At 42.6% G+C, this 13,480-nt stretch overlaps 1 protein-coding gene across 5 annotated transcripts in view; it reads left to right on the forward strand.

Annotated features, from left to right (window-relative positions):
- The first annotated feature begins 1,558 nt into the window (after positions 1 to 1,558).
- PNLDC1 (PARN like, ribonuclease domain containing 1) overlaps positions 1,559 to 13,480 on the forward strand; it is a 38,383-nt gene continuing 26,461 nt past the window's right edge. Inside the window, exons 1-7 of one of the 5 annotated variants that reach the window (XM_033920807.1) lie at positions 1,559 to 1,841; positions 3,742 to 3,799; positions 5,029 to 5,102; positions 7,870 to 7,903; positions 8,014 to 8,137; positions 9,138 to 9,226; positions 12,621 to 12,721. In XM_033920807.1, coding sequence (XP_033776698.1) covers positions 1,766 to 1,841; positions 3,742 to 3,799; positions 5,029 to 5,102; positions 7,870 to 7,903; positions 8,014 to 8,137; positions 9,138 to 9,226; positions 12,621 to 12,721 — 556 coding nt within the window. In that variant the 5' untranslated portion in view covers positions 1,559 to 1,765. Of the gene's footprint in view, positions 1,842 to 2,212; positions 2,329 to 2,374; positions 2,595 to 3,741; positions 3,800 to 5,028; positions 5,103 to 7,869; positions 7,904 to 8,013; positions 8,138 to 9,137; positions 9,227 to 12,620; positions 12,722 to 13,480 lie in introns of those variants that run through there. The other 4 variants (XM_033920810.1, XM_033920809.1, XM_033920808.1 and 1 more) reach the window with 4 other exon arrangements.

The raw sequence follows: 13,480 nt of genomic DNA on the forward strand, positions 1-13,480 counted from the left end.
TGTTTCCTGTGGGCAGTGGGGGTTTTTTTTTTTCATGTAGGCTGGCTTCCAACCGCCGCATGTGCCGCACGCCGCAAATAGAATATGGCCACAGAGTCAGACACCATGGTGGCAGGGATCACAGTGTTGTAAGTGTGCCTGCACGCTTAGGGTTTTATTATACAGGATTATTTTTAAGTTTTCAAAGGTAATACAGTCTACATAACAGATCAGCATAGAAACAAGCAAAGATCCACCCAGTCCATCAGTTGTACAGCCGTTCTTTAGTACAAGACAATAATTTTTTCTTCAAACTGGAGGCCTACAACCCCCTCCTCCCCCCCAGTGACCATAGATAGGTAGGCATGAAGAAATAGCTACATGATCTTAGCATGACTCAGTAGAAGCTTATTTTATTTAAGGGTCCCAAACTTTAAGGAAGAGTGATATATGGTTATGCATTAAAGCTGTCAACTTAGACATGCAAAAAAATAAAGTCCAATTTACAGAGGAATTGTCGCCTGGTTGGGGGGATGAACCTGTTTCCAGTGGGGTTGCTTTTTGGGCAATCCCACCACACGTGAAGAAAGGATCCCTGATGCCCACAATTCCTCCAACACAAATCAAAGATCTACAAATATACATTCTATGCAATCGTACCAGGGTTAGGTACCACTAGAACATATCTTTCTTCTGATGCTTCCACCCAGGTCTCTTGTTTCCCTCCATTCCTTTTTCTATAGAAGATCTTGCCTATATCTAGGTGTTTATTCATTCAAAATCTATACTGTTCTCCCAGGGGAGTTCAGAACAGTTTACAATGGATTTATGCAGGGATTCAAGTCTGTCCCAGCGGGCTCTCAATCTAATATACCGGGGGCAATGAGAGGACCAAGTGACTTGCCCAGGGTCACAAGGAGTAGTGTGGGGTTGAACCCTCAACCTTAAGGTACTGAAGCTGTAGCCATATTCTCAAATGTTTAAATCCAAGTTCAGCCCCATACAGAGGGCCATTCTTGCTGCTAAAAATGAAGATATCCATGAAATAAACAATCAGATACTCCCGTTTTACCGGTAGATTGGGATAAATAAATATCCGGGCAACCCGGGGTAATCAGCTAGTCCAGTGGTTCCCAACCCTGTCCTGGAGGACCACCAGGCCAGTCGGGTTTTCAGGCTAACCCTAATGAGAGAGCTCTGCATAGACCGGAGGTGCCAGGCATGCAAATCTGCTCCATGCATATTCATTAGGGCTATCCTGAAAACCCAACTGGCCTAATGTTCTTCCTGGACAGGGTTGGGAACCACTGAGCTAGTCTATTATAACAGAAGGCACAAGTTATAATTTTGCTTGAGAAAAATAATCTTTTAATTCTATGTCTGGTAGAACAAAACTGATGACAATATTATGACCACCAGCTTCCAAACAGGAATCCAAATCCGAGTTAGAAACTAGCAGAATAAAAAAGCCTTCCGCCTAAACTGCAAAGGAAGAAAAAAAAAAAAAAAAGGGGGGGGCGTGACCCGTCGGCTACCAAGCTAAGATGGGTGCGGTCTGGAGAGATTTGCGTCTGGGGGCGTGGCCTGGATTTCGCGGGAGATCTTCACGTGGGGATTTGTGTAGTAGTGGCGAGGAGAAAGTTTGGGGGAATCTTTTTACTGGTTTGATCGATTTTGGTTTTTTTGGATCTGGTATCTTGCTTTATCAGGGAGCTTATATGATTTTGTTTATATCTGGAACGACCCTCTTTTCTGCCTTCGTTTTTACCTTGTAACTTTTCGCCTAATGGATATTTTCGGCAGTCAGCTGGAGGAAGCCCTTCCTGTTCTTCAGGAGCAAATTCAGGGCTGTGATTTCATAGGTAAGGAAGACACATAAAATCCTTACCTTCGCTTATGTTTCTATCTACTTCTATCAGAACGGCAGGAATTTAGTTGAGGCCCAGCTAGAAGAAAGTTAGTACTTCTGGGTTGGATGTGAGATAATCAGGACTGGAGTAAACGTGTATAGACTAGAGCAGGGGTGTCAAAATCCCTCCTGGAGGGCTACAATCCAGTCGGGTTTTCAGGATTTCCCCAATAAATATGCATGAGATCTATTTGCATGCACTGCTTTCATTGTATGCTAATAGATCTCATGCATATTCATTAGGGAAATCCTGAAAACCCGACTGGATTGCGGCCCTAGAGGAGGGACTTTGACACCCCTGGACTAGAAGAGACTTATTAGTAAAGGTGGAAGGCTACCTAGTTAAGGAGGGGAATTTTAAGCCAGTCCTGGATATCAAACAATCTCATCCTGATGGATTATGGGACTGGCCCTACTGATTTACCACATTGCTCTGTGAGGTAAGTGCAAGAGCAGGACAGGCTAACAGGTTTCCTAGTGGAATTGGGTGATTTTAATTTGGCAGCTCTGAGTTAGACAGGCTAACGATTACAAGGGGTGGTTAAATGTACATATAAATTATTGTTTATTAATGAGGAATTGCAAGTTTGCAAAGCATGAAAGAGCCTGCTTTGATGCATGTATGTATGTGGGAACTTTAGAAAATGAAGTTATTCTTATATGTAACCGGTGTTTTCTGAGGACAATAAGATGAAGAGTGTCACTGGTGAGCGAGAATATTGTATCTTGCTTGGGCTTGGAGAAGCTGGCACCACGGAGGGGTGAGGGTGGGATAATGATGTGTCAAGACAAATAGAGGGTAATTTTGTAACAGGCTGCATATGGGTGAATTTTTTTTAAAATAAAAGTGGTTAATAAATCCCAGTAAATAAATCTAGTACAGTACCAGTATCTTTACTGATTTACAACAGACTGATGCAAAAAAAAATAAAAAAAAAATACTGTAAATGAAATTAAAACACTGGGGAAACCTCATATCCCAGAGTTTATTGAATATCCTTCACACAGATTTTGTGGCTTTTCTCTACTGATGACTTCGTTGTAATTAAATATATACAGTTCCACCACAAAAAATACTCCGCAGTAGTACTGGCATGAAAACGCCAAACACTGCCTTTTTAAAATATATATAACTTCTGGCTAGCGGATAAGCTCCTAAATTTTACAATTTATAAACACCTAAGAATAGAAGCCCTAACTATAGCGTAAGAATTGTAGTTCTGATTAGAGAATGACACGGTGACAAAATTCATCACCGTTCCCGTCCCCGCGGATAACCGCGGGAAATAATCCCATGTCATTTTCTAGTGTCTATTTCAACCTCGGTCCTTCTACACCAGCATTCTTCAAAGCAAAGCTTGCGGGTCAGTGGTTGTGGCCATTCATACTCTGATTCTTATGTGAGCCAAGGATAATGAAGCCATTGTGACATCACTGATGTGATTGGCTCTTAGGCACTGGTGGAATGAGGCATTATGACATCACAATATCTGCTCTGGAATGTTGCTGCTCAATCTCAGCATTCTTCAAAGCAAAGCTTGCGGGTCAGTGGTTGTGGCCATTCATACTCTGATTCTTCCCTCTCTCCTTAAAGAATGACATGAAGATGGTTTCCCGCGGTTATCCGCGGGGACGGGGACGGTGATGAATTTTGTCACCGTGTCATTCTCTAGTTCTGATCTAGTTCTGCATGATAATAATGAATTATGGAGTTTTGTGTGTCAATTGCTTGGGGTTTTGCTGTATACAGTTGCTTAGTGTACTTTACAAGTAACCTAAACTTGGGGAAACTTGTTAATACGTCCTGACTTTGTGCTTGGGTCTCCCTAATTCTTGCCGTTCTTGTGCTCTAGCGATAGACATGGAATTCACAGGTCTCCATTCAGTCTTGCCTCACAACCTGAAGCCCAGGTGAGGAACTCTTTTCATTGGTTCATTTAGTTTTCTGTACCATTCTCCCAAGGGAGTTCAGAACAATTTACATGAATTTATTCCGATACTCAAGCATTTTTTCCTGTCTGTCCCAGTCTAATCTAATGTACCTGGGGCAATCTTGTGTTATTGCTATAGTTTTGCAGGGTGTAATGCCGGGTAGTGAGAGACTTGTTAATTGTAGTGAAAGGGATGCAATTTCTATGAATGCTGTCCACTGCACAAGACCAGTGTCCCACAAACTTTGTCCAGCCACGTCATACTAAATGTAGTGGCCACGGCTCGAGGTATCCGAAAGTGCGCACATAACATAACACTTATATACCGCAGCTACCACTCGGTCCAGAGCGATTAACGAAAAATAAAATTACTGAACATTCACAGTTGATCACAATAACTTATTCAAAATATTTACCAAACAGATATGTTTTCAGGCTTTTCCTAAAAGCCTGGTAAGAAGTGGAAGTTGATATAAAGTTAGCAATTTGTTTATCCCACATTCCAGCCTGATACGATAGAGTCCTACCCCAAAATATCGTTTATAGAGACGACCTTTAACGGATGGAAAAATCAAAAAATCGTAGACCACACAGATGTTTCCTCTTAGCAAATTCAAAGTGATTGAGAAAGTAGCTGGGTAATACCCCACTCAAAACCTTTAAAACGTGTACAACTGAACTTGAAAATCACTCGCGCCTCAGTGGACGACCGGTGCAGCTTATGATAATACTGTGACACATGATCGGATTTTTTTCAATCCAAAGATCAGGCGGACAGCAGTGTTTTGAATAAGCTGCAACCTTTTAGTGTTTTTCTTGCAAATCGATAGAGAATATTACAGTAATCTAAAGCGCTATGTACTAAAGTGTTATGTTACAGGACATGCCTCTCGCCGCGAGAGGCACATCCTGGTGAAAGTCAGCTGGCGCTTCTCCTCCTCCTCGGTGTGTTGTGACACACCTGAAATCTCAGGAGGCACACAGTTTGCGATACACTGCACTAGACATATAGGCCTCTCCCTGATACACTACATAACTTTAAAAGATGCAATTGTAGTAAAGAATGGTGCAAGAGCAGGAGATCTGCTGGGAGCTTTACCTCCTGTAGCCCTGGCCTTTGCCAGCAGGTGGCACTACAGGGAATAATTTACTGATTTATAGAATAGTCTCTTCGTTAACTGATTTTGTGAAATGGATTTGTGTTTACAGTCTCTTCGATTCAGCAGATGATTGGTACAGAAAGGTGAAGTCTAGCATCCAGAAGTTCACTGTATGTCAGATTGGTGAGTTTTTTTGCAGGGTTGACTTACATATTCTAGACCCCCAGACCCCTAATCATAAGAACATAAGAAGTTGCCCCCGCTGAATCAGACCAGAGGTCCATCTTTGCTCAGCGGTCCGCTCCCGCGCGGCCCATCAGGCCTAGTGCCTGGACAGTGATCCCTGATTAATTTTATAACTTACCTCTAATCCCATCCCTATAATCTACCTCTACTCTTATCTGTACCCCTCAATCCCTTTGTCTTCCAAGTACCTATCCAAAGCTTCTTTGAACCCATGTAGTGTGCTCCTGTTTATCACATCCTCCGGTAGCGCGTTCCATGTATCCACCACCCTCTGTGTGAAAAAGAACTTCCTAGCGTTTGTTCTAAACTTCTCCCCTTTCAATTTCTCTGAGTGCCCCCTTGTACTTGTTGATCCCCTTAATTTGAAAAATCTGTCCCTGTCTATTTTTTCTATGCCCTTCATGATCTTGAAGGTTTCTATCATGTCTCCTCTAAGTCTCCGTTTTTCTAGGGAGAAAAGCCCTAGCCTTTTCAATCTGTCAGTATATGAGAGGTCCTCCATACCCTTTATTAGCTTAGTTGCTCTTCTTCAATGAGCTGTTGGCTTGCTTCCTTCTGTCCATGAACTGTCAAATTGTTTCTTCCGGCCCTCACCCACCTCTGTAAATAGTGAAAATGTTAATGCAGCCATTCCTAACCCAGTCCTTAGGGCACACCTAGTCCCATTGGGTTTTCAGGATATCTACAATGATTATGAAAGAGGTTTGCGTGCAATGCCTCAATTGCATACAAATCAAATGCATGAATATTCATTGTAAATATCCTGAAACCCAATGGGATTAGGTGTACTCCGAAGACTGGGTTGGGAATGTCTGCCACAAAGCATCAGTTTAGCATGGACCTTCTATATTGGATACCTGAAGCCTTTTAACTACAGCAGTTGCCTTGAGTTTTGCAGTTCATGTTGGCCCAATCTCTGTGGGAAGACTGCCTGTCCTGATCTCTTCCAGGGGAATAATCAAGCAAGTTAAACCCTCCAATACTGTAGCCTCAAAACATTTACCAAGATGGACCATCAATTCTTTAAACAAAACTTTTCTTTAATCTACAATAATAAAATGCTAAGCGCGCATGCGCACTCTCACCGCCGTAATCCCTGATCTGTAGTTCTGTGGTTGGCAGAGTGCGCATGCGCGCTTAGCTTTCCAGTGACCGCCAGACAAATTGGAAAACGCTGGCTTTCCTGCTCGCGCAATACAGTTTGCCTCTAAAGGTGATGTGCATGCACGCTTGCAACTGCCCCAATCTTGCAGACCTCCAGATTTTCGTCCATCGGAGCCAGAGGGAAGGGGGGGGAGGCAAAAACTGGACAGCAGAGACACTACCCCCTCTTTATTTTCACGGCCGAAGTTCAAAGCCGTGGCGGCGACTCCTCTCTCGAGCCGCACCTGCGTCGAAGAAGGCTTCCGATGCAGGTGGGGATCGAGAGAGAAGCCGCTGTGGTGGCTTTGAACTTAAAAATAAACTTCACAAAAGAACCACCCGAAGCCCCGTTGATCCTCCCATCGCGGTCTGACCCTCCCATCCCTTCCCGTCGTCTGACCGGCTCACTTAGTCTCTTGCCACCCCTCCCTTCCCGTGGTCCTGACAAACCTGCCGACTCCAGCAGCGTCCGCAGCACTCTACACACGCTGCTTCGGGGCCTTCTACTGCCCTGATTTGCTCTGCCGCGTCTCTGATGATGTCATCAGGGACGTGCAAGAGTACATCAGGGCAATAGAAGGCCCCGAAGCAGCGTGTGTAGAGTGCTGCAGACGCAGCTGGAGTCAGCAGGTTTGTCGGGACCGCGGGAAGGGAAGGGGGGCGGCAAGGGACTAAGGGAGCCGGCCAGACCGCAGGAAGGGAAAGGGGGGTAGGGGAAAACGCTGCTGCTGCACAGGGAAGTGGAGTGGGGGGAGGGAATGCTGCAGCATCTGCTGTACAGGGAAGTGGGGGGGGAGGGAAATGCTGTTTCTGCTGCACAGAAAAATGGAGGAGAGGGAATGCTGCTGCTGTGGTTGCTGCACAGGGAAGTGTGGGGGGATCGAAATGCTGCTGCACAGGGAAGTGTGGTGGGGGAAATGCTGCACAGGGAAATGGAGGAGGAGGGAATGCTGCTGCTGCGGATATCCCAAATGAATATGTATGAGATGAATTTGCATGCACTGTTTCCTTGAGATGCAAATCTATCTCGTGCATATTGATTGTGGCTATCCTGAAAACCTAACCTGCCTGTGGCTCTCGAAGACCGGAATTGCCTATTCCTGCTTAAAGGCAGTGTTAAGTACATACTTCTACAGAAACAGCCTGGTTCCATATGTTGGCTGGATGTCTCGCCACTATCTGAAATCGACCATGGCCAAGACTAAGCTTCTTAACTTCCCCCTAAATCCATCTCTCCTCTTTCTCCATTCTCTACTTTTTTGCTGATAATACTCTCATTCTAGAGCAGGGGTGTCAAAGTCCCTCCTCGAGGGCCGCAATCCAGTCAGGTTTTCAGGATTTCCCCAATGAATATGCATGAGATCTATTGGCATATAATGAAAGCAGTGCATGCAAATAAATCTTATGCATATTCATTGGGGAAATCCTGAAAACCTGACTGGATTGCGGCCCTTGAGGAGGGACTTTGACACCCCTGTCCTAGAGCACATTAAGGAGGGAGGTAAATTAAAAAGAAAATTGTTTGCACTTAATATGTCTAAATCTTTAACTTTTTTCCTAGGTTTGTCAATATTTTTTAAACAGAAATCAAACCGGTAAGTTATTTTCCTGCAAAAGACTTGGGGTGCAGCCCCCTGTGCGCTGTGATGATGCCATTGCATGTTTGGATTTGAGCCGCCTTGTGACCTTCCTTTTCCTTCCTCAGGTTTCTCTCCTATTCGTACAACTTCTATCTCTTCCCTTTGACGTTTGGCTCTGTAGACTCCGAATTCTCCATCCAGGCCACCAGTATTCAGTTTCTGAATGAGTTTGGCTTTGACTTTAATAAGGTAAGGCTATTCTGCGAGTTAACTGAGGTGCAGACCCTCCAGTTACTGTTTCAGCTCCGTGTTTGCAGAAATAAGAAACTGAAATTCTGCCCATTGTGGTTAGAGTATTGCCTGCTTTTCCCCTCATACAAACCAGTGGGCTGTGTTGCAGCATTTACTTCTGGGAGAATTCTACATTAAAAATATGTTAAAATCCAGAAAAATTCTGCATTTATCAACTGAATGCAGTCAACAATCCATAGGGGTCTTTCCCTTTTATATGGAGTGTCTGGAGGAGGACATTATTAAGCTGTTGAATAATATTTAGAGAATGACACGGGGGACACATTTTTCCCCATCTCCATGGGAACTCATTTTCCCAACCCGGCAAGTTCCTTTCCTGTCCCTGCCCCACTCCTGCAAGCTCCGTCCTCATCTGCACAAGCCTCAAACACTTTAAAATCATAAGTGTTTGAGGCTTATAGAAACATAGAAGATGACAGCAGATAAGGGCCATAGCCCATCAGGTCTGCCCACTCTACTTACCCACCCCCAAGTCTACTATCCTAGGGATCCGACTCCTGGTGACAGGTTCCCTTGGCTTAACCCTCTAAGGGATCCCACATGGGCATCCCATTTGCTCTTAAATTCTTGCACGTTGTTTGCCTCGATCACCTGCACCGGGAGCTCGTTCCAAGGATCAACCGCTCTCTCGGTGAAGAAATAGCAGTGGGGTTGGCTCTTGGGATTTCGCTTTAGGTCCAAGGAGAAAAGATGGGCCTTAGGATTCTTTCTGAAGGTTTTGCACTGGCGTTGTTGTCGCAGGTGGAGGGGACGACCTTTCCATATCCTGCAATAAAGAGAATATTAAACCGAATTCTGTATTGAATGCGTAACCAGAATTTGTTTTATTGGTGCAGTTTATGTACTGCTCTATCCCATGTACTAAGTATTTATATTTATTTTACATTCTCTTATTTTACTCTGTATACTTGGTGTATCTTTCTGTGTCCTGGATCAGTTCATGAAGGATGGAATATCATATCTGAATGAGGAGCAGGAAGAGAGGCTAAAGAAAGACATGTTAACAGGAAACTGGTGCCCCCATAGGTAAGAAAGAGTAGTGCAACCTGTGGCATGTTGCAGACTTTTTTTTTTTTTTTAAATTCCCACAGGGAAGGGAAGGGAAAAGAGAGGGAAAAAGTTACAAAATTACTATTATTCAGATGAGAAAAAAGGAAAAGCCAAATAGGGAGCAAACATAAGGAATGGGATAAAATTGTTAAAATGGATTGTTTAAAAATTAAAAGAAGCTTTAAAAAGAAAAGTTTTTAAATTGGTTTTAAATATATTGAGGTCTTTAGTTTCTCTTATGTATAAAGGCAGGGTATTCCAGGTAAGAGGGGCCATTACTGAAAATATGTCATGACGTCTGGCTCCAATAATTTTCAAGGAAGGAATCATAAGCAACCCTTGAGTTGTGGATCGAAGAGAACGAGTCATGTTGTGTGCAATTAGTAACCGGTCTATAAATTGAGGTTCGTTGGTAGATACATGGTCATATTTTTTTCCATTGTGAATAATTTTAATTGCCGTGTTTTGGATTATTTGTAAACGTTTTTTTTCCTTTTGAGTGATGTTTAACAATAGCGAATTGCAGTAGTCTAGTTTAACAATGACAAGCGAATGTATTAAAATGTTTAAGGATTTGGGTTCTAGAAACTTGGACATGGAGCAAATCAAACGCAAACGATAGAAGCAACATTTAACTACATTACTGATGTGATCTTGATAAGAAAATTTGTCATCGATGATAACCCCGAGTATCTTTAGTGATGATACCAAACTTATGATTGTGTTATCAATTAAAAATGGAGCCGATAGTTTTAACCCCTGTTTCATTGGGAAGAGTAATGCCTTAGTTTTTGTTATATTTAAAGCTAGTCTATTTTGTGTAAGCCAATTTTTTATTTTTTCTAATTTTTGGTTAATTAGAAGTATTTCATTAGAATTTTCGGGGTTAAAAGGGTGAGTTAATTGAATGTCGTCTGCGTAAGCGTAAGTAGTAAAGCCTATTGATTGACTTAGACTTAGTAAAGGTGAAAGAAAAATATTGAAAAGTAAGGGAGACAAAATAGAACCCTGAGGAATTCCGTAGTTGTGTGAGAAAGGCTTAGAAATTGTATTAAAATGGATGTATGACATGTATGAAAAATGGATGACAAATCATAAGTTGAAGCTGAACACGGACAAAACTAAATTCCTACTACTAGAGAAGGACAAAAAACCATCCCTAACTGAACTGGAAGTAAACTCAATCAAGTACCCAATACAGAGTTCCCTCAAAATCCTGGGAATACAACTAGACAGATGCTGCACTATGCAAACACAAATCCATAAAATCATCCAAAAAGCATTCTTCACAATGCGAAATCTGAGAAAAATAAGAAAATTCTTTAATAAAGACCAATTCAGAATCATTGTCCAATCCCTCGTGCTAAGTATGGTAGACTACTGCAACAGCCTTTACCTACCTTGCCCAATCAACACAATAAAAAAAACTACAGACCGTCCAGAACACAGCCCTCAGACTCATATACTCACTCAGCAAATACGACCACATTACCAAAGCATACACAGAATCTCACTGGCTACCAATAAAAGCAAGAATACAATTCAAACTCTACTGTCTCCTATTCAAAGTAACCCACGCCGCGGCACCCAGCTACCTAAACAACCGCTTTCACTACTATCTCTTATCCAGAAGAAGGAGAACACAGAACATTTTCACCTACCCTCCTCTCAATGGTACCCGACGTAAGAAACTTTATGACAACCTACTAGGGACACAGGCAGCTAATATTGACTCCGACATCTCAAAATTACTGATCGAAATTACAGACATAAAAGAGTTCCGAAAAGAAATAAAAACACTACTGTTCAAAAAATATCTCCCATCAATCTAAACCGCCATCTAATGAGTTCCCAACCAATTCCTTTGGGAATAGAATCTCTTTATCCAACCCAAACTAAACACCCCTACTGTCCATATCATCAACATTAATTAACCAACATCATGCAATCATCAAAACAATAAATACACTTCCACTTATAGGCATATGATGCTACTCTCCATCCGAAGAAACTTGACTCATCTCATGTAACATCTTTTGTAATCTAGAATATATTGTAATTCTTATTCTCCACCAGTTATAAATTGACTCAGTTGCTATGTAACATCTCCTGTGATATTGAATGTACTGTAATTCTTCACTATTACCTGTAATTAACACTTCTCCTGTAATGTAATTCTACGGGAAATGCCCAGATATCTTCCTTATTGTAATCCGAGGCTATGTTATATCTGCTGCGATGTTGAATGTATTATAACTCTTCACTGTTACTTGTAATCTACTCTTCTCCTGTAATGTAATTCTACTGGAAATGTCCAGATTCATCTTTATTGTAATCCGCCTAGAACCGCAAGGCACAGGCGGAATAGAAATCCCTAATGTAATGTAATATTATTAAAGTGTACCGTAGATGATCGGTTGGATAGAAAAGAAGTAAACCACTGTAATGTTAAGTCACAGACGCCTATGGTTTTTAATCTGTCTAGGAGAAGAGAATGATCAATGGTGTCGAATGCTGCCGAAAGGTCTAGGGAAAAGAGTATAACCGAGCTATGATGATCTAGGTTATAGATAATGTTAGTAGTGAGGCCTATTAATGAGTATTCAGTATTATGATTTTTCCTAAAACCGGGTTGATTAGGATGTAATACGTTGGTGGATTCTACAAAGTCCGACAGTTGGTTAAATACTACTCTTTCGGTAATTTATGCCAAAAAAGGGATGTTGCCTTTTTTCCAAGGGCTGAGGGGACCGGGTCTTAGGGATGAACTGCTCCTGTTCAGAGGGAGGGAGGGGGATACAGCACGGTTTTATTTATAGTTTCCATTCTGACTGAAACTGAGCCAGAAAATTTGGTCATAGGTTCAGTTTGGGTTGAAATGGTTTCTGTCAGCCTCTGAGGACATTGTTTGCATAAATCAGTAGGTGCTAAGTAGCATGGCTGAAAAGTGGGGCCATGTGAAAACAGTCAATGGTAGGCTGGCCTTTCTCCCTGTAGTCAGCTAGCTTACAGTTTTATTATTATTATTATCACATTTGATTAATCGCTTAATCCGAATTCTTGGATTGTTTTTCCCACTGTACACCTCAGCATTGAAATAAGTTTGATATCCCCGGTATGTTTAGAGTGTAAGCTCTTTTGAGCAGGGACTGTCTTCTATGTGACTCTCTAAAGCGCTGCGTACGTCTGGTAGCGCTCTAGAAATGGTTAATAGTAGTATGTTATTTGTCTTGGATTCCCCTGCCATACCTTCTCCCATCCAGCTGTTTCTTGACCCAGCCCCTGTTGGTGTAATAATGCCTAGGCCTTTAATGGGTACTCAATTTGATGCTGGTTTGGTTTCTGCTTTTCCGATCTGGTTGTCTTTCAGTGCTTCAGAGAAGGACAAGCTGAAAGAGGCCATCATTGCTGTGACGTGTTGGGAGGCAACTGCAGGCGAGGGCGATTCCATGAGACTGTACAACCTCAGAGGTGAGGTGCCTTCGGGGGGGCGCTGCTGTCTCCTCCAGTTTTCAAGGTGTTTTAAACTAGACTGGAACATCAATAATCAAAGGGAAAAGGGGTAAGACTGATATACTGCCTTTCTGTAGCTACAGTCAAAGCAGTTTACATATAGACCAGATTTATTTTGTACCTGGGGCAGTGGCGGGTTAAAGCAATTTTGTCCAGAGACATAAGAAGCTGCAGAGGAAAGTGAAGCTAGTTCCCCTGGTTTGCAGGCCTCTACTCTAACCACTAGGCATCTGCTATAAGAAATGCAGAAAGAATAAAAGAGAAATCAAATTAAAACCACATTCCCTCCAAATTATTTCAGACAAGTGGGTTTTCCTCTCCTGCTAGCAGACAGGGGCTGAGAACTCTCAAGACCATGACCTTCCGAACCAGACAGTATTTCTCAGGCTCCAGCAGATGGTAGATGAATATTTGTGCAGTCCATTTCTGGTTTGGGAAGGCAAGTCAGACCTGGCCCTTTAAGTGGTTGGGTGTGTTGGTCTTGGCACCCCCCCCCAAAAAAAACCAAAATGTTTTTTGCTGACTGGAGACCAGCTGTGCTAGTTCCTCGATCTGTGGATGTACTCTCTGGATTCCAGGTCCCCTTCCCCCTCCTTCCCGAATGAAAGCAGTCAAATGAGTCTTGATTACAAAAAAATATATAGCTGGAGACGAGCAGGAAAGGGTTTTGCTGTGCCTATCTGGATGAGAGCTCAGGAGAGTGTGTATTTAGGTAAC

Source organism: Geotrypetes seraphini, chromosome 14, assembly GCF_902459505.1.
Source record: "Geotrypetes seraphini chromosome 14, aGeoSer1.1, whole genome shotgun sequence".
Lineage (NCBI taxonomy): Eukaryota > Metazoa > Chordata > Amphibia > Gymnophiona > Dermophiidae > Geotrypetes > Geotrypetes seraphini.